Source organism: Haliotis rubra, unplaced genomic scaffold, assembly GCF_003918875.1.
Source record: "Haliotis rubra isolate DU_JTF1 unplaced genomic scaffold, ASM391887v1 Scf269, whole genome shotgun sequence".
NCBI classification, from domain to species: domain Eukaryota; kingdom Metazoa; phylum Mollusca; class Gastropoda; order Lepetellida; family Haliotidae; genus Haliotis; species Haliotis rubra.
Genome location: NW_025766769.1, coordinates 910,379 through 938,249, shown reverse-complemented (window position 1 = coordinate 938,249; position 27,871 = coordinate 910,379). Strand labels below are relative to the sequence as shown.

The window sequence follows — 27,871 nt, the reverse complement described above, 5'->3', positions numbered from 1 at the left end:
ATTTATTGCAGACAGGTTGAAATTGAAAACTTAGGGATCACCAGAAACTTCCCTTTTGAAATGGAAACTTTAACTTAAATAACCAACTTTGTTTGTGTGTCCTGCCACCTGGGCAACCATGTGTAACTGTGGAGGTTATCGAGCTGACACCGTCACAGTCCCATATCGCCATAGTCTGGTTGGTAAGGAGCTGGGGCACGACCTACAACACTATCAGTACTTCGTGGAAATAGTTGGAATAACTGACTAACCGTGTTTATATGGACTCCAATTGCCCTTTGCAACAATATTGGTCCTTTTGATGTTTCAGTGAACATTACTGAAACTATGAAATAGAACATTTAAAGTGATAAGCAGTCTTTATCACTGTCATCAGTGAACATGTCATAAATGTTCCAGTGTTGACGGGGCGGTGGGGTAGCCTAGTGGTTAAAGTGTTGGCTTGTCACGCTGAAGACCGGGTTAGATTCTCCACATGGGTACAATGTGTGAAGCCCATTTCTGGTGTCCCCGCCATGATATTGCTGGAATATTGCTAAAAGCAGCATAAAGCCAAACTCACTCACTCACTCCCTCTAGTGCTGACCATGTGACACAATGTGAAGGAAATTGATAACAACGAAATAAGATTTAATTCTGAAAAAACATTCTCAAAGCCAATCACTCCCACTTGTCCCAACTATCCTGCTGTAAGCACCAGATGTTTCCTCATTACACTTGAATCATACACTCTACAATAAGAAACAAGTAAAAGACACAATGGAAATTGTATTTCTTGTATTTGAGAATAAGCAAGAAAATCATCCAATCAATCTGTATCCTTTATCTGTATCCCTAAGCTGTATCCTTTATCTGTTCCCTAAGCCCTACAGCTAGTATCTACACCACACTAGTATCTACACCAAGCTAGTATCCACACCACCCTAGTATCTACACCAAGCTAGTATCTACACCAAGCTTGAGTATCTACACCAAGCTAGTATCTACACCAAGCTAGTATCTACACCAAGCTAGTATCTACACCAAGCTAGTATCTACACCAAGCGAGTATCTACACCAAGCCAGTATCTACACCAAGCTATCTACACCACGCTAGTATCTACACCAAGCTAGTATCTACACCAAGCTAGTATCTACACCAAGCTAGTATCTACACCAAGCTAGTATCTACACCAAGCCAGTATCTACACCAAGCCAGTATCTACACCAAGCCAGTATCTACACCAAGCTAGTATCTACACCAAGCTAGTATCTACACCAAGCTAGTATCTACACCAAGCTAGTATCTACACCAAGCCAGTATCTACACCAAGCCGGTATCTACACCAAGCAGCCGGTATCTACACCAAGCCGGTATCTACACCAAGCTAGTATCTACACCAAGCTAGTATCTACACCAAGCCTGGCTGACCTTCACAGTTATGGACTTATGGACAGAGTAATGGACATGCACATAATGAGTCCATTGGACCAAACAGACTTTTACTGACTTGCTCTAGTTACTCACTGGCTGTATAGTAACTGAAGTCAGATACAGTGCCTGAATTGCAACAAAGGACATATATTTCTGAATGAGTTTCAACAGCTGTTCAAAATCTGAATATGACTTTTTGCCGCCCAACTGTGTTAAAACTGACCTGTAATTACAACGCTGTAACCAACATCATGGCTATTGCCACTAACACTCCCAGCCAGGTCAAGATGTAGGACACTTGCACAATACTCATTCTGAAGTGAATCAGCAGGTCTGGCTGGGTTGGTGTTTATCTACCAGCGACAGGCTTAGGTGTTGTATAGGGCCTCACCACACTCACCCAGGTATCTAGACCAGGCCTCACTACAGCTACAACTCAATACCAGGTATCTAGACCAGGCCTCACTACAGATACAGCTCAATACCAGGTATCTAGACCAGGCCTTCACTACAGATACAACTCAATACCAGGTATCTAGACCAGGCCTTCACTACAGATACAACTCAATACCAGGTATCTAGACCAGGCCTTCACTATACAACTCAATACCAGGTATCTAGACCAGGCCTTCACTACAGATACAACTCAATACCAGGTATCTAGACCAGGCCTTAACAATAAAACAATACCAGGACTCTAGACCAGGCCTGACTACAGATACAACTCAATAAGGCTCAAAATTAAAAATATAAGGCATATATTATGCAAAACTAAACCTGGAAAAGTAAGTGTAGGGTTTACGTCCAGTTAAAACAAAACTTCAGTTTGAAGTTTATGACCTGAATCTATCCCAGTCCCAACACCCACTTGTGTTGGGTGAAACAAAACATGAATAGTCCACAGTTAGAATCCCCACATCAAGCACAGGTTACAATAAATACTGACACACCTATTAGAGACAGTACAGACCACGGCTAGTCCACAAACACCTCCAGATCTCCCTCTGGATCATCATCCTTCATCTGTCCCTCAAGACATACACACAAACACCTCAAGATCTCCCTCGGGATCATCATCCTTCATCTGTCCCTCAAGACATAAACACAAACACCTCAAGATCTCCCTCTGGATCATCATCTTTCATCTGTCCCTCAAGACATACACACAAACACCTCAAGATCTCCTCTGGATCATCATCCTTCATCTGTCCCTCAAGACATGTACACAAACACCTCAAGATCTCCCTCTGGATCATCATCCTTCATCCGTCCCTCAAGACATACACACAAACACCCTCAAGATCTCCTCTGGATCTGGATCATCATCATCAGTCCCTCAAGACATACACACAAACACCTCAAGATCTCCCTCTGGATCATCATCCTTCATCCGTCCCTCAAGACATACACACAAACACCTCAAGATCTCCCTCTGGATCATCATCCTTCATCTGTCCTCAAGACATACACACAAACACCTCAAGATCTCCCTCTGGATCATCATCCTTCATCAAGTCCATCAAGACACACAAAACACCTCAAGATCTCCCTCTGGATCATCATCCTTCATCTGTTCCTCAAGACATACACACAAACACCTCAAGATCTCCCTCTGGATCATCATCCTTCATCTGTCCCTCAAGACATACACACAAACACCTCAAGATCTCCCTCTGGATCATCATCTGTCCCTCAAGACATACACACAAACACCTCAAGATCTCCCTCTGGATCATCATCTGTCCCTCAAGACATACACACAAACACCTCAAGATCTCCCTCTGGATCATCATCCTTCATCTGTCCCTCAAGACATACACACAAACACCTCAAGATCTCCCTCTGGATCATCATCCTTCATCTGTCCCTCAAGACATACACACAAACACCTCAAGATCTCCCTCTGGATCATCATCCTTCATCTGTCCCTCAAGACATACACACAAACACCTGCATAGTTTCAGTATTAATGTAATTAGAAATCATTGAAAAATAAATTGGGAACATGACCATGTGTCACCAATATCATCAATATCAAATATATCAACATAATCTGAAAAAGGTTTTATAACAAAGTGTTGATATGATTGATATCAAACGCCCACTGATGAGATTCTAATTTTATCATCCAAAGTCACTGTTCCCACTTTGTTAGTGTTAGTGAGAGTTAGTGAAGTGAAGTGTTAGTGAGAGTTACTGAAGTGTAGTGTGACAGTTAGTGCCGTGTAGTGCTAGTCAGAGTTAGTGAAGTGTAGTGTTAGTGAGAGTTAGTGAAGTGTAGTGAAAGTGAGAGTTAGTGCCGTGTAGTGTTAGTGAGAGTTAGTGCTGTGTAGTGTTAGTTAGAGTTAGTGAAGTGTAGTGTTAGTGAGAGTTAGTGAAGTGTAGTGTAAGTGAGAGTTAGTAAAGTATAGTGTTAGTGAGAGTTAGTGAAATGTAGGGTAAGTGAGAGTTAGTGCATTGTAGTGTTAGTGAGAGTTAGTTGAGTGTAGTGTTAGTTAGAGTTAGTGCCGTGTAGTGTTAGCAAGAGTTAGTGAAGTGTAGTGTTAGTTACAGTTAGTGCCGTGTAGTGTTAGTTACAGTTAGTGCCGTGTAGTTAGTTACAGTTAGTGCCATGTAGTGTTAGTTACAGTTAGTGCCGTGTAGTGTTAGTTACAGTTAGTGCCGTGTAGTGTTAGTTACAGTTAGTGCCATGTAGTGTTAGTTACAGTTAGTGCCGTGTAGTGTTAGTTACAGTTAGTGCCAGTGTAGTGTTAGTTACAGTTAGTGCCGTGTAGTGTTAGTTACAGTTAGTGCCGTGTAGTGTGTTAGTTACAGTTAGTGCCGCGGTAGTGTTAGTTACAGTTAGTGCCGTGTAGTGTTAGTTACAGTTAGTGCCATGTAGTGTTAGTTACAGTTAGTGCCGTGTAGTGTTAGTTACAGTTAGTGCCGTGTAGTGTTAGTTACAGTTAGTGCCGTGTAGTGTTAGTGAGAGTTAGTGTCATGTGGTGTTAGAGTAAGTAAAGCGTTAGTTAGAATAAGTGAAGTGTTAGAGTTATTATAGTGTTAATTACACAATGCAGAGACCATTTCTCAGTTTAACACACTTACAAGTAAAACAGTGAGTGAGTATGGTTTTAGGCCACTTTTAGCAATGTTCCAGCAATATCACGGCAGGGGACACCAGAAATGGGCTTCACACATTGTACCCATGTGGGGAATTGAACCCGGGACTTTGGCATGACGAGCGAACGCTTTAACCACTAGGCTACCCCACCGCCCCAACAAGTAAAACAGCCTTCAACCTTGACTGAAAATGGGCTCAAGATCGTGATCGTCTCTTTAATGCCACACATGATCTAGGTTCTCATGAACCCAACTGATCCAGATCAAACATGAATATGCCTAAACTGAAGTACATGGACAGAAAATTGTTTGAACAGTTGATAAAAAACCTGGCAGGATAGTAAAGCCAGTTAGTCCTGGTCCAGGTTATCTGGGCAGGCACTTCAGTTCAAGGCTAAAATGTATTTATAGTATCTTCACTCACTTCAAGCTCAACTACAATTCCTACTTCATAGATTCAAGTGACAGAGTGAGCTGTGATGTATCCGACACTTTAACCAGGGTCGAGTCTGTGGTGACTACATCAAGCAGGGAAATGCATGTATCACTCCCAAAACATCTTGGGAGCCTCACTTACACTGACAAATCAACCAGTACCGAGAATTCCCATTATCAAGCCCTGGGCTTGAAAATCACTGTTCTAGTGTTGAAATATTTTAAACATATTTAAGCCCAGGGCTTAAATTCGAAAATGCACAAGATTTTGATGAAAAGGAAAAGAATCAGCATTTTTTAAAATTCTTTAATCAGGAAACTGGTCTATAAATTCAAAATTTAAAGTTATGAAAATGTTTACTCGAGTGAGTATATGTGAACGTAAATGATAAAGTTGACAGTCTTTAATGCAAAACACGAACTTGAAACTATTATGAGAGGACTGGCTGACATCTAAGACAATGACTAGTCTCTACAGAGACTATATCAAGCCACACACTGTTTTCGGAGTTCAAAGCTGTGAAAATGTTCCCTCGGGTGAGTATTTCAACTGTGAACGGAATGATGAAGTTATAACAGTCCATTTAATGCAAAACATGAACTTCAAACTAATAGTTTGAGTTGAGTTGATTTGGACTTCACGTAACATCTGCATTATTCCAGCCATATAGTGACGAGATCAAGTCTGAATTCATGAACATTTTAACTTCAAACTAACATGACAGGAATGACTGACTGATATCTATGGCAGTGACACTATTCAGAGTCAAAGTCTCCGCGTTTGGAAAGGGACGTCACTCTATACACCCAAGAATTAAATCCAAATTTGGGCTTAAATAAGGAAAAAAATCCCGCATTTCAGCCCATGGGCTAAATTTTGTGTGGGCCTAAATATGTGAATTCCCCCTACTATAACCTTGTAACTCCCTTCCATAAACACTGTGACACACACCTCTGTGTGGAGCCTTACTAACACTGACAAATCAACCAGTACTATAACCTTGTAACTCCCTTCCATAAACACTGTGACACAAACCTGTGTGTGGAGCCTTACTAACACTGACAAATCAACCAGTACTATATTACCTTGTAACTCCCTTCCATAAACACTGTGACACAAACCTCTGTGTGGAGCCTTACTAACACTGACAAATCAACCAGTACTATAACCTTGTAACTCCCTTCCATAAACACTGTGACACAAACCTCTGTGTGGAGCCTTACTAACACTGACAAATCAACCAGTACTATAACCTTGTAACTCCCTTCCATAAACACTGTGACACAAACCTGTGTGTGGAGCCTTACTAACACTGACAAATCAACCAGTACTATAACCTTGTAACTCCCTTCCATAAACACTGCGACACAAACCTCTGTGTGGAGCCTTACTAACACTGACAAATCAACCAGTACTATATTACCTTGTAACTCCCTTCCATAAACACTGTGACACAAACCTCTGTGTGGAGCCTTACTAACACTGACAAATCAACCAGTACTATAACCTTGTAACTCCCTTCCATAAACACTGTGACACAAACCTCTGTGTGGAGCCTTACTAACACTGACAAATCAACCAGTACTATAACCTTGTAACTCCCTTCCATAAACACTGTGACACACACCTCTTTGTGGAGCCTTACTAACACTGACAAATCAACCAGTACTATTACCTTGTAACTCCCTTCCATAAACACTGTGACACAAACCTGTGTGTGGAGCCTTACTAACACTGACAAATCAACCAGTACTATAACCTTGTAACTCCCTTCCATAAACACTGTGACACAAACCTCTGTGTGGAGCCTTACTAACACTGACAAATCAACCAGTACTATAACCTTGTAACTCCCTTCCATAAACACTGTGACACAAACCTGTGTGTGGAGCCTTACTAACACTGACAAATCAACCAGTCCTATAACCTTGTAACTCCCTTCCATAAACACTGTGACACAAACCTGTGTGTGGAGTCTTACAAACACTGACAAATCAACCAGTACTATAACCTTGTAACTCCCTTCCATAAACACTGTGACACACACCTCTGTGTGGAGCCTTACTAACACTGACAAATCAACCAGTACTTTTACCTTGTAACTCCCTTCCATAAACACTGTGACACACACCTCTGTGTGGAGCCTTACTAACACTGACAAATCAACCAGTACTATAACCTTGTAACTCCCTTCCATAAACACTGTGACACACACCTCTGTGTGGAGCCTCACATCAACAACTACCTATTATCGTGTAATTCCCCATCATAAACTCCATGACATCAGTTTCTAGGTACACAAGCCATTTTGCACAGTCATGTGGCTTTACTTGGTCACGAAAAAAACACAACCTAGTTTAGATATCTCCAGTGGTGAGCAAGCCCTGCCGAAAGCAAACAACCAGGGCTTTCTGACAGACTATTTGACTATACTAACGGCATGCTTTGTACAATGTATAGCCTGTGTGCTGTAACTTGACAACTTTTTATTCGTTCAGGTCTTACATCAACAACTAACTAGTACAAGGTCATCATGTGTTCAAACATTCACAGCAATTTCACAATATGATGAAGACTGACTCGATTTGTTTTGCAGGCTTTACATCTTTTATGTTTATTCTCTATCATATTTATACTTTAATTCTAAATGCCTATAAAAAAAGGCTTACACACTCCACCCAGCACCATCTCCCAGTATCTGCTCAGTGACTCTCGGAATCCACGACATTCACACACTATCATCAAACTGAAGTAGTGGTCACAGGGGTGTTGAACCAAACTCAGATTCTGTGGTAAATCTTGATGTAACATGAAAAAACACTGAAAGAGTGAACATACAAAGCTACACCCTCATAATCTACTTTGCACTTTGTAATATGTTAATCCCCAGCAAGCTTATTATATCACACACAGGGCCAAAAACACCTTAATTAGTTTATGTTATAATCACCTCCCAAAAACAGCCCCTGACTACCTCCAACCCTAACATACAGTATTTCCCTTAATCCAGAATACTTCTAATCCACAGCCCCTGACTACCTCCAACCCTAACATACAGTATTTCCCTTAATCCAGAATACTTCTAATCCACAGCCCCTGACTACCTCCAACCCTAACATACAGTATTTCCCTTAATCCAGAATACTTCTAATCCACAGCCCCTGACTACCTCCAACCCTAACATACAGTATTTCCCTTAATCCAGAATACTTCTAATCCACAGCCCCTGACTACCTCCAACCCTAACATACAGTATTTCCCTTAATCCAGAATACTTCTAATCCGCAGCCCCTGACTACCTCCAACCCTAACATACAGTATTTCCCTTAATCCAGAATACTTCTAATCCGCAGCCCACAACCTCCAACCTTAACATACAGTATTTCCCTTAATCCAGAATACTTCTAATCCACAGCCCCTGACTACCTCCAACCCTAACATACAGTATTTCCCTTAATCCAGAATACTTCTAATCCACAGCCCCTGACTACCTCCAACCCTAACATACAGTATTTTCCTTAATCCAAAATACTTCTCATCCACAGCCCACAACCTCAAACCCTAACATACAGTATTTCCCTTAATCCAGAATACTTCTAATCCGCAGCCCCTGACTACCTCCAACCCTAACATACAGTATTTCCCTTAATCCAGAATACTTCTAATCCACAGCCCCTGACTACCTCCAACCCTAACATACAGTATTTCCCTTAATCCAGAATACTTCTAATCCACAGCCCCTGACTACCTCCAACCCTAACATACAGTATTTCCCTTAATCCAGAATACTTCTAATCCACAGCCCCTGACTACCTCCAACCCTAACATACAGTATTTCCCTTAATCCAGAATACTTCTAATCCACAGCCCCTGACTACCTCCAAACCCTAACATACAGTATTTCCTTTAATCCAAAATACTTCTAATCCAAGAGCCCACAACCTCCAACCCTAACATACAGTATTTCCCTTAATCCAGAATACTTCTAATCCAAGCCCCTGACTACCTCCAACCCTAACATACAGTATTTCCTTAATCCAGAATACTTAATCCAAGAGCCCACAACCTCCAACCTTAACATACAGTATTTCCCTTAATCCAGAATACTTCTAATCCACAGCCCCTGACTACCTCCAACCCTAACATACAGTATTTCCCTTTAATCCAGAATACTTCTAATCCACAGCCCCTGACTACCTCCAACCCTAACATACAGTATTTCCTTTAATCCAAAATACTTCTAATCCAAGCAGCCCACAACCTCCAACCCTAACATACAGTATTTCCTTTTAATCCAGAATACTTCTAATCTGCAGCCCCTGACTACCTCCAACCCTAACATACAGTAGTTCCCTTTAATCCAGAATACTTCTAATCCACAGCCCCTGACTACCTCCAACCCTAACATACAGTATTTCCTTTAATCCAGAATACTTCTAATCCAAGAGCCACAACCTCCAACCCTAACATACAGTATTTCCTTTTAATCCAGAATACTTCTAATCCACAGCCCCTGACTACCTCCAACCCTAACATACAGTATTTCCTTAATCCAAAATACTTCTAATCCAAGTAGCCCACAACCTCCAACCCTAACATACAGTATTTCCCTTAATCCAGAATACTTCTAATCCGCAGCCCCTGACTACCTCCAACCCTAACATACAGTATTTCCCTTAATCCAGAATACTTCTAATCCACAGCCCCTGACTACCTCCAACCCTAACATACAGTATTTCCCTTAATCCAAAATACTTCTAATCCACAGCCCCTGACTACCTCGAACCCTAACATACAGTATTTCCCTTAATCCAGAATACTTCTAATCCACAGCCCCTGACTACCTCCAACCCTAACATACAGTATTTCCCTTAATCCAAAATACTTCTAATCCACAGCCCCTGACTACCTCCAACCCTAACATACAGTATTTCCCTTAATCCAGAATACATCTAATCCACAGCCCCTGACTACCTCCAACCCTAACATACAGTATTTCCCTTAATCCAGAATACTTCTAATCCACAGCCCCTGACTACCTCCAACCCTAACATACAGTATTTCCCTTAATCCAAAATACTTCTAATCCGCAGCCCACAACCTCCAACCCTAACATACAGTATTTCTCTTAATCCAGAATACTTCTAATCCGCAGCCCACAACCTCCAACCCTAACATACAGTATTTCCTTAATCCAGAATACTTCTAATCCGCAGCCCACTACCTCCAACCCTAACATACAGTATTTCCTTTAATCCAGAATACTTCTAATCCAAGAGCCCCTGACTACCTCCAACCCTAACATACAGTATTTCCCTTAATCCAGAATACTTCTAATCCGCAGCCCCCTGACTACCTCCAACCCTAACATACAGTATTTCCTTAATCCAGAATACTTCTAATCCCAAGTAGCCCCTGACTACCTCCAACCCTAACATACAGTATTTCCCTTAATCCAGAATACTTCTAATCCACAGCCCCTGACTACCTCCAACCCTAACATACAGTATTTCCCTTAATCCAGAATACTTCTAATCCAGCCCCTGACTACCTCCAACCCTAACATACAGTATTTCCCTTAATCCAGAATACTTCTAATCCACAGCCCCTGACTACCTCCAACCCTAACATACAGTATTTCCCTTAATCCAGAATACTTCTAATCCACAGCCCTGACTACCTCTCCAACCCTAACATACAGTATTTCCCTTTAATCCAGAATACTTCTAATCCACAGCCCCTGACTACCTCCAACCCTAACATACAGTATTTCCTTTTAATCCAGAATACTTCTAATCCACAGCCCCTGACTACCTCCAACCCTAACATACAGTATTTCCCTTAATCCAAAATACTTCTAATCCGCAGCCCACAACCTCCAACCCTAACATACAGTATTTCCCTTAATCCAGAATACTTCTAATCCGCAGCCCCTGACTACCTCCAACCCTAACATACAGTATTTCCCTTAATCCAGAATACTTCTAATCCGCAGCCCACAACCTCCAACCTTAACATACAGTATTTCCCTTAATCCAGAATACTTCTAATCCACAGCCCTGACTACCTCCAACCCTAACATACAGTATTTCCCTTAATCCAGAATACTTCTAATCCACAGCCCCTGACTACCTCCAACCCTAACATACAGTATTTCCCTTAATCCAAAATACTTCTAATCCGCAGCCCACAACCTCCAACCCTAACATACAGTATTTCCCTTAATCCAGAATACTTCTAATCCGCAGCCCCTGACTACCTCCAACCCTAACATACAGTAGTTCCCTTAATCCAGAATACTTCTAATCCACAGCCCTGACTACCTCCAACCCTAACATACAGTATTTCCCTTAATCCAGAATACTTCTAATCCGCAGCCCACAACCTCCAACCCTAACATACAGTATTTCCCTTAATCCAGAATACTTCTAATCCACAGCCCCTGACTACCTCCAACCCTAACATACAGTATTTCCCTTTAATCCAAAATACTTCTAATCCATGCCCACAACCTCCAACCCTAACATACAGTATTTCCTTAATCCAGAATACTTCTAATCCATGAGCCCTGACTACCTCCAACCCTAACATACAGTATTTCCTTTAATCCAGAATACTTCTAATCCACAGCCCTGACTACCTCCAACCCTAACATACAGTATTTCCTTAATCCAAAATACTTCTAATCCACAGCCCCTGACTACCTCGAACCCTAACATACAGTATTTCCCTTAATCCAGAATACTTCTAATCCACAGCCCCTGACTACCTCCAACCCTAACATACAGTATTTCCCTTAATCCAAAATACTTCTAATCCACAGCCCCTGACTACCTCCAACCCTAACATACAGTATTTCCCTTAATCCAGAATACATCTAATCCACAGCCCCTGACTACCTCCAACCCTAACATACAGTATTTCCCTTTAATCCAGAATACTTCTAATCCACAGCCCCTGACTACCTCCAACCCTAACATACAGTATTTCCCTTAATCCAAAATACTTCTAATCCGCAGCCCACAACCTCCAACCCTAACATACAGTATTTCCCTTAATCCAGAATACTTCTAATCCGCAGCCCACAACCTCCAACCCTAACATACAGTATTTCCCTTAATCCAGAATACTTCTAATCCGCAGCCCACTACCTCCAACCCTAACATACAGTATTTCCCTTAATCCAGAATACTTCTAATCCAAGAGCCCCTGACTACCTCCAACCCTAACATACAGTATTTCCCTTAATCCAGAATACTTCTAATCCAGAGCCCTGACTACCTCCAACCCTAACATACAGTATTTCCTTTAATCCAGAATACTTCTAACCAAGTAGCCCTGACTACCTCCAACCCTAACATACAGTATTTCCTTAATCCAGAATACTTCTAATCCACAGCCCCTGACTACCTCCAACCCTAACATACAGTACTTCCCTTAATCCAGAATACTTCTAATCCACAGCCCCTGACTACCTCCAACCCTAACATACAGTATTTCCCTTAATCCAGAATACTTCTAATCCACAGCCCCTGACTACCTCCAACCCTAACATACAGTATTTCCCTTAATCCAGAATACTTCTAATCCACAGCCCCTGACTACCTCCAACCCTAACATACAGTATTTCCCTTAATCCAGAATACTTCTAATCCACAGCCCCTGACTACCTCCAACCCTAACATACAGTAGTTCCCTTAATCCAAAATACTTCTAATCCGCAGCCCACAACCTCCAACCTTAACATACAGTATTTCCCTTAATCCAGAATACTTCTAATCCGCAGCCCACAACCTCCAACCCTAACATACAGTATGCACCTATAACTAAACCACTGATTGATGTCAGTATCTGTACCAGGCTGGAACACAGCCACATTTTCCTGCTTATGTCAATTGCATGATATATGATGGTTGGCTAAAGAGTCCTAAACTGCATTACAATGGATGTAATACACACCTCAAAGAGTCGCTCCTTCCTTGACTGCTCTTACTGCCATGAAGTATCTCCAGCAGCCATCCCTGCAGACAGAAGGGGATGTCGCTCCTTCCTTGACTGCTCTTACTGCCATGAAATATCTCCAGCAGACAGAAGGGGATGTCACTCCTTCCTTGACTGCTCTTACTGCCATGAAGTATCTCCAGCAGACAGAAGGAGATGACACTCCTTCCTTGGCTGTTCTTAGTGCCATGAAATATCTCCAGCAGACAGAAGGGGATGTCACTCCTTCCTTGACTGCTCTTACTGCCATGAAATATCTCCAGCAGACAGAAGGGGATGTCACTCCTTCCTTGACTGCTCTTACTGCCATGAAATATCTCCAGCAGACAGAAGGGGATGTCGCTCCTTTCTCGACTGCTCTTACTGCCATGAAGTATCTCCAGCAGACAGAAGGAGATGACACTCCTTCCTTGACTGCTCTTACTGCCATGAAGTATCTCCAGCAGCCATCCCTGCAGACAGAAGGGGATGACACTCCATCCTTGACTGCTCTTACTGCCATGAAGTATCTCCAGCAGACAGAAGGAGATGACACTCCTTCCTTGGCTGTTCTTAGTGCCATGAAGTATCTCCAGCAGCCATCCCTGCAGACAGAAGGGGATGTCCCTCCTTCCTTGACTGCTCTTACTGCCATGAAGTATCTCCAGCAGCCATCCCTGCAGACAGAAGGGGATGACACTCCTTCCTTGACTGCTCTTACTGCCATGAAGTATCTCCAGCAGCCATCCCTGCAGACAGAAGGGGATGTCGCTCCTTCCTTGACTGCTCTTACTGCCATGAAATATCTCCAGCAGCCATCCCTGCAGACAGAAGGGGATGTCACTCCCTCCTTGACTGCTCTTACTGCCATGAAGTATCTCCAGCAGCCATCCCTGCAGACAGAAGGGGATGTCGCTCCTTCCTTGACTGCTCTTACTGCCATGAAATATCTCCAGCAGACAGAAGGGGATGTCACTCCTTCCTTGACTGCTCTTACTGCCATGAAGTATCTCCAGCAGCCATCCCTGCAGACAGAAGGGGATGTCGCTCCTTCCTTGACTGCTCTTACTGCCATGAAATATCTCCAGCAGCCATCCCTGCAGACAGAAGGGGATGTCACTCCTTCCTTGACTGCTCTTACTGCCATGAAGTATCTCCAGCAGCCATCCCTGCAGACAGAAGGGGATGTCGCTCCTTCCTTGACTGCTCTTACTGCCATGAAATATCTCCAGCAGACAGAAGGGGATGTCACTCCTTCCTTGACTGCTCTTACTGCCATGAAGTATCTCCAGCAGCCATCCCTGCAGACAGAAGGGGATGACACTCCTTCCTTGACTGCTCTTACTGCCATGAAATATCTCCAGCAGACAGAAGGGGATGTCACTCCTTCCTTGACTGCTCTTACTGCCATGAAGTATCTCCAGCAGCCATCCCTGCAGACAGAAGGGGATGTCACTCCTTCCTTGACTGCTCTTACTGCCATGAAGTATCTCCAGCAGCCATCCCTGCAGACAGAAGGGGATGTCAGCCCTTCCTTGACTGCTCTTACTGCCATGAAATATCTCCAGCAGACAGAAGGATGTCACTCCTTCCTTGACTGCTCTTACTGCCATGAAGTATCTCCAGCAGCCATCCCTGCAGACAGAAGGGGATGTCACTCCTTCCTTGACTGCTCTTACTGCCATGAAGTATCTCCAGCAGCCATCCCTGCAGACAGAAGGGGATGTCGCTCCTTCCTTGACTGCTCTTACTGCCATGAAATATCTCCAGCAGACAGAAGGGGATGTCACTCCTTCCTTGACTGCTCTTACTGCCATGAAGTATCTCCAGCAGCCATCCCTGCAGACAGAAGGGGATGACACTCCTTCCTTGACTGCTCTTACTGCCATGAAATATCTCCAGCAGACAGAAGGGGATGTCACTCCTTCCTTGACTGCTCTTACTGCCATGAAGTATCTCCAGCAGCCATCCCTGCAGACAGAAGGGGATGTCACTCCTTCCTTGACTGCTCTTACTGCCATGAAGTATCTCCAGCAGCCATCCCTGCAGACAGAAGGGGATGACACTCCATCCTTGACTGCTCTTACTGCCATGAAGTATCTCCAGCAGCCATCCCTGCAGACAGAAGGGATGTCGCCCTTCCTTGACTGCTCTTACTGCCATGAAATATCTCCAGCAGACAGAAGGGGATGTCCCTCCTTCCTTGACTGCTCTTACTGCCATGAAGTATCTCCAGCAGCCATCCCTGCAGACAGAAGGGGATGTCACTCCTTCCTTGACTGCTCTTACTGCCATGAAGTATCTCCAGCAGCCATCCCTGCAGACAGAAGGGGATGTCGCTCCTTCCTTGACTGCTCTTACTGCCATGAAATATCTCCAGCAGACAGAAGGGGATGTCACTCCTTCCTTGACTGCTCTTACTGCCATGAAGTATCTCCAGCAGCCATCCCTGCAGACAGAAGGGGATGTCCCTCCTTCCTTGACTGCTCTTACTGCCATGAAGTATCTCCAGCAGCCATCCCTGCAGACAGAAGGGGATGTCGCCTCCTTCCTTGACTGCTCTTACTGCCATGAAGTATCTCCAGCAGCCATCCCTGCAGACAGAAGGGGATGTCGCCTCCTTCCTTGACTGCTCTTACTGCCATGAAATATCTCCAGCAGACAGAAGGGGATGTCACTCCTTCCTTGACTGCTCTTACTGCCATGAAGTATCTCCAGCAGCCATCCCTGCAGACAGAAGGGGATGTCGCTCCTTCCTTGACTGCTCTTACTGCCATGAAATATCTCCAGCAGCCATCCCTGCAGACAGAAGGGGATGTCACTCCTTCCTTGACTGCTCTTACTGCCATGAAGTATCTCCAGCAGCCATCCCTGCAGACAGAAGGGGATGTCGCCTCCTTCCTTGACTGCTCTTACTGCCATGAAATATCTCCAGCAGACAGACAGAAGGATGTCACTCCTTCCTTGACTGCTCTTACTGCCATGAAGTATCTCCAGCAGCCATCCCTGCAGACAGAAGGGGATGTCCCTCCTTCCTTGACTGCTCTTACTGCCATGAAGTATCTCCAGCAGCCATCCCTGCAGACAGAAGGGGATGTCCCTCCTTCCTTGACTGCTCTTACTGCCATGAAGTATCTCCAGCAGCCATCCCTGCAGACAGAAGGGGATGTCACTCCTTCCTTGACTGCTCTTACTGCCATGAAGTATCTCCAGCAGCCATCCCTGCAGACAGAAGGGGATGACACTCCTTCCTTGACTGCTCTTACTGCCATGAAGTATCTCCAGCAGCCATCCCTGCAGACAGAAGGGGATGTCCCTCCTTCCTTGACTGCTCTTACTGCTATGAAATATCTCCAGCAGCCATCCCTGCAGACAGAAGGGGATGTCGCTCCTTCCTTGACTGCTCTTACTGCCATGAAATATCTCCAGCAGACAGAAGGGGATGTCGCTCCTTTCTCGACTGCTCTTACTGCCATGAAGTATCTCCAGCAGACAGAAGGGGATGACACTCCTTCCTTGACTGCTCTTACTGCCATGAAGTATCTCCAGCAGCCATCCCTGCAGACAGAAGGGGATGTCACTCCTTCCTTGACTGCTCTTACTGCCATGAAGTATCTCCAGCAGCCATCCCTGCAGACAGAAGGGGATGACACTCCTTCCTTGACTGCTCTTACTGCCATGAAGTATCTCCAGCAGCCAGAAGGGGATGTCGCTCCTTTCTCGACTGCTCTTACTGCCATGAAGTATCTCCAGCAGACAGAAGGGGATGTCCCTCCTTCCTTGACTGCTCTTACTGCCATGAAGTATCTCCAGCAGCCATCCCTGCAGACAGAAGGGGATGTCCCTCCTTCCTTGACTGCTCTTACTGCCATGAAGTATCTCCAGCAGCCATCCCTGCAGACAGAAGGGGATGACACTCCTTCCTTGACTGCTCTTACTGCCATGAAGTATCTCCAGCAGCCATCCCTGCAGACAGAAGGGGATGTCGCTCCTTCCTTGACTGCTCTTACTGCCATGAAGTATCTCCAGCAGCCATCCCTGTAGACAGAAGGGGATGACACTCCTTCCTTGACTGCTCTTACTGCCATGAAGTATCTCCAGCAGACAGAAGGGGATGTCGCTCCTTCCTTGACTGCTCTTACTGCCATGAAGTATCTCCAGCAGCCATCCCTGCAGACAGAAGGGGATGTCCCTCCTTCCTTGACTGCTCTTACTGCCATGAAGTATCTCCAGCAGCCATCCCTGCAGACAGAAGGGGATGACACTCCTTCCTTGACTGCTCTTACTGCCATGAAGTATCTCCAGCAGCCATCCCTGCAGACAGAAGGGGATGACACTCCTTCCTTGACTGCTCTTACTGCCATGAAGTATCTCCAGCAGCCATCCCTGCAGACAGAAGGGGATGTCGCTCCTTCCTTGACTGCTCTTACTGCCATGAAGTATCTCCAGCAGCCATCCCTGTAGACAGAAGGGGATGACACTCCTTCCTTGACTGCTCTTACTGCCATGAAGTATCTCCAGCAGCCATCCCTGCAGACAGAAGGGGATGACACTCCTTCCTTGACTGCTCTTACTGCCATGAAGTATCTCCAGCAGCCATCCCTGCAGACAGAAGGGGATGACACTCCATCCTTGACTGCTCTTACTGCCATGAAGTATCTCCAGCAGCCATCCCTGCAGACAGAAGGGGATGTCGCTCCTTCCTTGACTGCTCTTACTGCCATGAAATATCTCCAACAGCCATTCCTGCAGACAGAAGGGGATGTCGCTCCTTTCTCGACTGCTCTTACTGCCATGAAGTATCTCCAGCAGACAGAAGGAGATGACACTCCTTCCTTGGCTGTTCTTACCTCTATGAAATATCTGCAACAGCCATCCCTGTAGACAGAAGGGGATGACACTCCTTCCTTGGCTGTTGTTACTGTGGGCAGATGAGCACAGGAGGCAAAAATGAGACCTTCAACTTCCACCACTAAGGAAAACGGTGATGAAGTATATGATATGATTATGGGTCCTAGACGACTCACCACAAAGCCAACACACTATGCTTCTCTCAAGACAGAGTTGAGAACATTTTGAGGAATAAACTGGGCATGACAAAAGTTTAAGCACTCTGGGTTTGAAGACTTCTAACTCCTGATCAGAAATGCTGATCATCGTTCCTGTTGATGTAGTTGTGAATCAGAGCCAAGTGATTTGTGGAACAATTTTTAACCAGGACAAGCCTTGGGCTGACCACCAAGAGACTAAAGAGCAATCCAGCTGAAACATGTCTGTTCCATCAGAAAGGTTTCCTAAGATTTTTGGGAATCCTGCTGGAGGACTACCTCCCGCAGTTCAGACAATTAATAACCAAAGTTTTGCTGTGAACACCAAGGGTATGTTGGTCCACCAGGACAAGTGTGCACGGATCAGTTGCAACTACTGGCTGCAATGTATGACTGTGGCTTTCAACTCATTGAAAATTCTGTTTTCACCATGATTTCCTTATTCATATTTCCACCTCTTCCCAAACTTGAAAGAAAGAACTCTGTGGCATGCATAAAGTGAGTGATGAGGATGTCAGCGGTAGAGTAGTTTTACACAAGGAGGAGGAGAACTTTCACATCAGTAGGATCAGTAGACAGGTTGTGAGAATGTGAAGCTGTCCACTACTTTACTCAACTCACGGTAACACAGATGCCATCCCCGTTCCGCTAACATCGACAATTAGTCGACAAGAAGTCTTTAGTTACTAATGTAAATGGTGAAATCCGCTGAAAAGTTTCATGTAAAACCTTTGAACCACCCCCTTCCCTCCTCCCCAAGCGACTTCACCCTAATCACTGCACCCTGATCTCACCCTGATCACTTCACCCTAATCACTGCACCCTGATCTCACCCTGATCACTTCACCCTAATCACTGCACCCTGATCTCACCCTAATCACTGCACCCTAATCTCACCCTGATCACTTCACCCTAATCACTGCACCCTGATCTCACCCTGATCACTTCACCCTAATCACTGCACCCTGATCTCACCCTAATCACTGCACCCTAATCTCACCCTGATCTCACCCTGATCACTTCACCCTAATCACTGCACCCTGATCTCACCCTAATCACTGCACCCTAATCTCACCCTGATCACTTCACCCTAATCACTGCACCCTAATCTCACCCTAATCACTGCACCCTAATCACTGTGATGGAATGCCACACTCACCATGATTAGCCTGGACAGAAAAGTTTTCTAGTTTTACATGTTTTTGGTTAAGATGCCAAATTGCAAAACAGAAAAAACTAAGGCAACAGTTGTATTTGGGACAATTCCTTTTATCAACCTCTTGAAACAAACACAAACATTTTCAAACAAGAGTATTTATCATCAAGGATAGCATTCAACTCTTTTCAATTTTTCTAAACTTTAGGGTGTTGTATCTTCCTGACATAGGTCCCTGGGTTGTCGGTATACAGTTACAGCACGACATTCAGCCCAAGGCCATACACTGGCCTCCATGTAGAGCCTGACACAAGTCCCTGGGTTGTTGGCATACAGTAACAGCACGACATTCAGCCCAAGGCCATACACTGGCCTCCATGTAGAGCCTGACACAAGTCCCTGGGTTGTCGGCATACAGTTACAGCACGACATTCAGCCCAAGGCCATACACTGGCCTCCATGTAGAGCCTGACACAGGTCCCTGGGTTGTCGGCATACAGTTACAGCACGACATTCAGCCCAAGGCCATACACTGGCCTCCATGTAGAGCCTGACACAGGTCCCTGGGTTGTCGGCATACAGTTACAGCACGACATTCAGCCCAAGGCCATACACTGGCCTCCATGTAGAGCCTGACACAGGTCCCTGGGTTGTCGGCATACAGTTACAGCACGACATTCAGCCCAAGGCCATACACTGGCCTCCATGTAGAGCCTGACACAGGTCCCTGGGTTGTCGGCATACAGTTACAGCACGACATTCAGCCCAAGGCCATACACTGGCCTCCATGTAAAGCCTGACACAGGTCCCTGGGTTGTCGGCATACAGTTACAGCACGACATTCAGCCCAAGGCCATACACTGGCCTCCATGTAGAGCCTGACACAGGTCCCTGGGTTGTCGGCATACAGTTACAGCACGACATTCAGCCCAAGGCCATACACTGGCCTCCATGTAGAGCCTGACACAAGTCCCTGGGTTGTCGGCATACAGTTACAGCACGACATTCAGCCCAAGGCCATACACTGGCCTCCATGTAGAGCCTGACACAGGTCCCTGGGTTGTCGGCATACAGTTACAGCACGACATTCAGCCCAAGGCCATACACTGGCCTCCATGTAGAGCCTGATGTAGACACAGGTCCCTGGGTTGTCGGCATACAGTTACAGCACGACATTCAGCCCAAGGCCATACACTGGCCTCCATGTAGAGCCTGACACAGGTCCCTGGGTTGTCGGCATACAGTTACAGCACGACATTCAGCCCAAGGCCATACACTGGCCTCCATGTAGAGCCTGACACAGGTCCCTGAGTTGTCAGCATACAGTTACAGCACGACATTCAGCCCAAGGCCATACACTGGCCTCCATGTAGAGCCTGACACAGGTCCCTGGGTTGTCGGCATACAGTTACAGTACGACATTCAGCCCAAGGCCATACACTGGCCTCCATGTAGAGCCTGACACAGGTCCCTGGGTTGTCGGCATACAGTTACCGCACAACATTCAGCCCAAGGCCATACACTGGCCTCCATGTAGAGCCTGACACAGGTCCCTGGGTTGTCGGCATACAGTTACAGCACGACATTCAGCCCAAGGGCATACACTGTATAGCCTGACACTGGACATAACTCCCAGCTAATCTGGGATTGGTTAAGCAACTTTAATCCAGATATCCTTGATTATGCTACTGTACCTCTAATGATTCCTTATGAATGTCCAGTTTACATTCCATATGTAGGCAAAAACAGGTCCCACAGATTGCTTCCAGTAAGACTCACAGTGGGTATTATTCGGTGAATCGAAACATTTCCCTTTATGAATTCAATTCATTATTTGAGATTGCTAGAATCCAACATTCATGATTTATTTTCCAGAGAACGGTTTTTACTAGAATTTAGGTGTTGGTCATTGTTGTGATAAAGTAACGCTGTCAATATGGTCAAACATGTCAAACATATATTTTGCTATTACTTCACTGAATATATTGAATAATACACCAGCTGCTGGCTTGTCAATATATTCATTACCCAATATTCATCATTGTTAACCAATAATCATGACATGTATCATATTTGCCTCACGGTTGGTTGCAGCTGTGTGCATTCCTACTTTTAAGTTTGGAGGACATCATATGTTCCATTCAGTTCATCATCTAAAGTTGTGTTTATTGACAACCTGTATTCATTTTCTCAAATAAAATTCCCTTAAAATTCCAGGTGGCAATTGTCCTCACTATAATAGTAAAAATAACTGGGTGGCAATTGTCCTAGGTGGCAATTGTCCGGGTGGCAATTGTCCTGGGGCCCGTTCCTCAAAGCGATCGTAGCGCTACGACAGTCGTAACTCCCATACTTTAACATAGACTTACGACTGTCGTAGCGCTACGATCGCTTTGAGGAACGGGGCCCTGCTCTCATCTACACCATATGTTTGACAAGTCAAAACGAAATACTACTATATTTGCCATTATTGATGAGAATTTTTATGAGAACTAATTGATGCCATAAGTGTCATGTACCCTCCTATACATAGTGAATCAAGTGTACTCTTATAGATACATCCATACTTCCCCTCTGTACTCAGGAACTCTTCCTAGCAATCTCCTCCCATCCCTGGACATTTCAAAAACATCGGAGTGTTGCTTCCTCATCAACATCAGGGCAAACATCAACTGCATCTCGCATATCAAAGCATGAAAACACAACGCTTTACATCAAGTATTACTTGATGATGAAACATTCTAAGAGGAGGAAACTGAAGTTGTTGAATGTAACATGTTGCTTTTTTAACTGCCACTTATATCGTCTGATTACAACTGTTACAGACTGGTGTCAACGGACATGATGGTTGACCAGACAAATGTTCGTCTTAATGGAGTCAGTCCCCTAGGAAAAATAGCAGAAGTGGTCCAATTGGCAAGTTTGTGGAAAATATGAAATGGCAGTCTCCTTATCTTGTTCACCTTGAACAGATTGGAAGGACAGAACAGGGTCAAATATCTTGTGATAAAAGGTGTGACAACTTCCAATTGTCTATTTGATGAGTTCAGTGCCCTTACATACAACTGGTTCTGTACATTAACAGCATTGTAGTTACATAAAGTTCAGTATCGGGTGGGAAATGGCACGGCTGTACCCACACCCACACCCACACCCCACCCACCCCCACCACCCACCCACACACACACACACACACTTGAACCAAACAGTAACCCTGGTTTCACCTGTGCATCCACCAAGCTTCACAACCAAGCTTGTCTGGGAGCTGCTCTGTATTGTAATGTGAAGGGCAATTATGGTGACATGCATTTAGAGCAACATGTTGACAAATGTTCATGTCACAGGTGAATGTTAGGTCAAGAGAACAGGTTCTTTCTACTTGGGAACCATACACCAAAATACAGCATGTGGGTGACAACTCTCGCATCATTTAGTAATAATAAATGCATATTTATAATGCGCCTATTCCACACCCTAAGGCATGCTCAAACCGCTACAGAATATTTACAGTGGAGTATTTACAGCTGAAATTATAAGTAATATACTGAGAAAAGGTGGGTTTTAAGTCTGGACTTAAAAATGTCAATTGTGCCAGAGCTTTTAATGGCACAAGGGAGAGAGTTCCAAAGCACAGGTGCAGTATAACCAGGATATTTAGGAGTAAAAGAATATTCAGAGTAAAAGAATTATCGGTATCCAAAGGATTTCAGTTTATAGGATGGGATGACCAGCAGATTTTGTGTGTTTGAGTACAAGCTGTATGCGGGGCCATACGGATGTAGGAGCTCAGACAAGTAGGAGGGAGTCAAACCATGGAGGCACTTGTATGTCACTTGTGAGGCAGAAGCAATGGCAATCTCTTGATTGGACACTGAGTAAACCAGTATCAGGAACAACTACATACTATCACAAACTGTTAGAACTAAATTCTCCTTGGACAGTTTTCAGTATAATTCCCTTACAGAAATGGCAGGATGTATCTTGTCAGAAGCATCCCCCAAAGAAATTAGATCATACCTGTATTGTTTTATTTGTCTGGAGATCATGATGGAGTGTCTAACAGTGTTCCTGTGTTGATCTTGTCGCCATGTTTGCAGTTTCATTCACTAGTCCAAAGGAGAAATGTAGTGAAATATTCCTCGGTATAGGTGAGGCCAATAACAGTCCACATATTAATCATAGAAGAAGAAGTTTCATTCAATATTTCAGGCCATATGACCTACAGTACAGTTGTGGTTTTTTTGATATTGTACAATAACATGGAAATATAAATATACAAACACATGTTAACATCAGATTTCAAACATCTTCTTTAGGAATATTGAAACAGATAATATATTACATTGATATTTCTTGAGTTTAACAAGTTTTTCATTATTTGCTCATCTTTGTACACAGGGATCACTCTCACAAGCCTAGACTTTGAAATGCACATCGATCTCTGCCTTAGGCCAAACACTGTAACAAATTAGATCTACCACAAGAAAAACGTCTGCTGGTCCACATTGGGAAGCAACAGTGTCATATTCATTGTATCTGGTTTCGGTTCATTCCCTTAATAAAAAGTTTCCGTGTAAAATTACCCCATCCACGCTGGCGTCATCTGTAATCACGTGGGGTCATGACCCGACACAGACCTCCACCCACACCGTAACCTTGTGTAACCCAGTCAATCAGTCGCTGTCAACAGGTAGATGATAAGTGGTGTGTTTTAGTTCCACCTATTAACTACGCTCACTGACCGTGAAATATCACCAAACATCGCTAATGAACCTTCGTGGTATTTGTAATCCACCATCTATTGCTGTAAGTCACACATGACAACACATGATGGAACTGAACATGTAAACAACGAGATACGGTACGCAATATTGGCCGCTCTGTCCTTTGATTTTAATATGTTTCACAGCGATATCATTTCCAAGGTTATTCTCCACCATGACATAGTGTGTCCGCGTCGCGAAGTATGTGATCTAGATTGATAACGCTGAGCAGTCGCGGACTGTACGAAGAAAACATCTACTACACAACTCTCTGCAGCTCAACTCGATAAGTCAAGTCAGGCAAAGTCCTATGACCTACCTTCGCCAGTCGAACTTTCGCTCATGATGTCGAAGCCACGGTGAATCTGGACTTTGGTCAGTTGACACAGGGAAATCCCAAGTTTTCTACCGTCACGTTTCAAAGTACAATTGTGTAATCTGCCAAGCCTCCACCACCGGCCATGGTGGGAGTTCTATCTGCCATACTGACGGTCACGTGACCAGTCATATGACTGCCACACGGAAGCGTCGATCAGCTGTTGGCGGCCTGGTAGTTTGTGGTCGTGATTCAGAACAGCGTGATAGTCAAACGGTGCATGGCATTAACGAATTAAGTGCAAAATGCGCTGTGTTACCTAACTAAATCTTTGGAAGAGATGCAAAATAAGTGCGCGAAGTAGGTCACATCTCTTTGCTTACAGTTAAAGACTACCAGTCTGCTTGTAACTTTCAATGTCCGTCTGTGCACAATGCCGAATATTAATGATATGTGTATATGCAATAGAGTGTGTAATCATAGTAATTATAAACTGATAAACAAAGTACAGTTTGAGTTGGCTGATAACAACGTGGTCTTATAACGACGTGTATCGTGCATTTTAATCAGTTTCGTTCTGTCCCTTCAGTCACTGGTTGATGAAATTAAATATGAGAAAACTGTTCTAATAAACCATATGAGCAGAGTTTTCAGCTTGTTAAATAACTGAAATGTTTAGGCGTTTTGTAAACGGTGAAGATATTCAGATTTTGTACAAGTTGATTGTAACATATGTTTGTTGAGGTAGGCACTTAAGGTACTGGTTTGCGATTGTGTAGCTTGAGTGAGTGAGTTTTACGCAAACACTATTACAATCACATCACGGCGTGTCATCTTGAAGTGCAGAGAACGTCAGGGATGATACAGGTCGGAATTACATATCTACAATTACAATTACATATCTACAATTGCAGTGAGGTATAGGTATGATCTTGAGAAACTTCGAAACATAAAATGGAAAATCTTGGGTTCGAACCCACGCTGAAGGGTTTCACAATTATGCGACGGCGCACAGCAAAGCGTAGCCTAAGACGACTAGGTACTGTATTTATACGCGGTGTGGGTGTCTAACTTAAGTCAGTGAGTGAAAATAAGTCTAAAACATTCAATACTTTAAGAATTACGATATATTGTAAACTGCTCATTACACGAGTGATTTCCGCATTATACTCGCTAAATGCAGACATAAAACAGTATTTATTCCTAATATATGATACTTGCCATGCGAAAACACACTCGTGTGTTAATCTCTATATTCCTTACATTACAAACTATGTACGTGATATACGGTCTGCCTCAACAGTAATTGTGAGGTAAAAGATAATTTACTCTCATGTTTGATGGTAGCCAAAGTGATACAAACAAGATCTGGTTATTCATGATGATTTAGTTGATGTCAGCTGGTTGTGTTGGAACTTGCGTTTGCAGGGTTTCAGGGACAGATTTAAGCTATTTATGAATATCGTCCCTTTGGGGAGAATGAAGTTCGGAAAAATTCATTTACTGGTAAAATGAAACCCAACTCCTGTCATCGCTTGCCAGAAGAAACTAACTCACAAGATTTGATGAAAATCTAAGACCATATGCATATATGGGGTAAACCAAGTAACGTTTTGATAACGTTTGTAATTGTTGTGGTCAAATCCAACTTGAAAGAAAGAATAAAGAAGCTTAAATCCATAAAATATCTTGGTCATCTATAAAAACTTCTAAATGCCGCTAAAAAACATCAGACGACAAATCCAGCTTGCATTGCATTTTGCTGTCGTCTGAAATTGGCTCTCTCATTCACGGTATGTAATACCAGGGAGACTATATAAGGTTGTAGAGTATCCCTGGTAATACTGAGTCTGGTTATCGAGGCTGTAGACGGGATTCAGATATATATCAGATTCATCTGGGAGAAAACCCGAAGTAATGCAATTCCTACCTTTCCCACTTTCACGAAACGCACGAGCACCAGTGTGGTGCTGACAACCTAGAAATACATATATGGCGTTACTATGCATACACTCATTATACAGCTGTATCAAGGCGGCCTCTCACATCGTGTTGATGACACGCGATCAGCCAAGTCACAATGTCTCACAACCTGGCGAACTTACACCCTTTGACGAGGAGGGACGGAATGTTGGGGATGTATTCCCGCACTTGTTCTGGGATCGGTACGTAAGCTCCCTGAGTAAACTCAATAACTATTACCTGGAAAGTTGTTTTAAATGATAACAAACCTGTAATCAAAACCACTGATATTTCAATTTTTATTCCAAACACGCTGTTTAAGATTAGTATTAGGTGCTTTTACTGGAAACATTCTTCACGTTCTTAGTTTATGGACTCAGTATAAGATGCACACGTAAAATCAAACAAATTCACTGCGCAATATAAAAGGGTTCGGAGTATGTGTTCTGACGAGTAGGCTCCCTTGCTATTGTCGTAAATTGCAGTTTTCATTTTAGACGTCATTATATCACATGGTTATCCTTCTTATAATGTTCTTGACCATATAACCATACATTTCTTCTCTAAAAAGTGATTGATATTGCTGATGTTCGTAAAGTTACAACAATAATCCATTTACATATATCGCAAACTATTCACACCTGATTTGTGGCAGCAGGTATTGCTTTATGGCAGGTATCAGAGCGCCAGATTTGAAAGGAAAATACACGTCTTCATATCAATATTTTAACGTCAAATAATTTATTTTAAGAAACGTTGTTAATTCCATGAAAACAACAAGCACGTCGTTGTTGATCAGATGTCTGTATATATGTCTGTATATGCAGTGAAATGAAATCTTGAAGGTTGTGAACATCGGTTTGTTAGCCTGTTGACTGTTGCTATTTTGGGCAGCAAGTAATAGTTCAGAGACATTTTAAAGTTACCAATATTTGGATAAATTAATCTATGGATCAAGTCTCTGAAATTGGCGATGCATTACCGAGTGCACCTGTTTGTCCATCGAAGTTTCATGTTGAAGTACATCAAAACCCTTGTAGGTGAGTGATCGCCATTTTTTCTTCTCTGGGAAGTAGACACTATCGGGCGTACTTTTTCTTTGGGATTTCAATTAGCGTCCCTTGGAGAATTGAACTCACGTTGCCAGATGTTAATGAGCCAATCTTATCAGACAACACTTAATCTCGACTACCTCTATGACAAGTAACAGTGTTTGTTTACCAAGTGATCAACACCCACTGTTTGCCACAGACACCGAACTCCAAACATTTACAGATTTTACTCAATTTACACTGAATCAATTAAATAAGAAAACATAGCTAACCCACAACCAACCTCACAACTTAACCGTGATAAACCTAAGGATCATTGAGGGGTCTTTAATGTGAATAATAGGCCGACAACCTACTCAAGCCTCAACACAACTACCTCTAAGAGTCACAACTGACAGAGATGGTTTAAACATATTTTTTTTCATAAAAAATGAATTGGGATTGGTGAACAGGCTTTACAGCTTATAACAACAGACAATACTGGCTCACTGATCTGTAGCAGGGCTACTGGACTACTGGGTATGGCTCTGATTGATATTAATCTTATCTTACATGGCAATGCAGGTCTCTCAATCACCATGATCACTGAAAACCAGAATGTTTTCAAATATGTACATATCTATATCTCTCAAACAAAACGCT

The 27,871-nt window shown here is 43.6% G+C and overlaps 2 protein-coding genes and 1 long non-coding RNA gene across 3 annotated transcripts in view; 2 read left to right on the top strand and 1 right to left on the bottom strand.

Annotated features, from left to right (window-relative positions):
• The window catches only part of LOC124280513 (hepatocyte nuclear factor 4-gamma-like), a 94,490-nt gene extending 70,058 nt beyond the window's left edge, over positions 1 to 24,432 (bottom strand). The window contains exon 1 of the mRNA XM_046716466.1: positions 24,219 to 24,432. Coding sequence (XP_046572422.1) covers positions 24,219 to 24,243 — 25 coding nt within the window. The 5' untranslated portion in view covers positions 24,244 to 24,432. The remainder of the gene's footprint in view (positions 1 to 24,218) is intronic.
• LOC124280524 lies at positions 79 to 21,431 on the top strand. Its single transcript, XR_006899699.1, has 3 exons — positions 79 to 90; positions 4,513 to 4,515; positions 21,354 to 21,431. It is a non-coding gene; the product is annotated as an uncharacterized LOC124280524 (long non-coding RNA).
• Positions 24,433 to 26,833: 2,401 nt separating the features above from the next.
• The window catches only part of LOC124280516 (pachytene checkpoint protein 2 homolog), a 33,064-nt gene continuing 32,026 nt past the window's right edge, over positions 26,834 to 27,871 (top strand). The window contains exon 1 of the mRNA XM_046716471.1: positions 26,834 to 27,217. Within this exon, the coding sequence (XP_046572427.1) occupies positions 27,126 to 27,217 (92 nt within the window). The 5' untranslated portion in view covers positions 26,834 to 27,125. The remainder of the gene's footprint in view (positions 27,218 to 27,871) is intronic.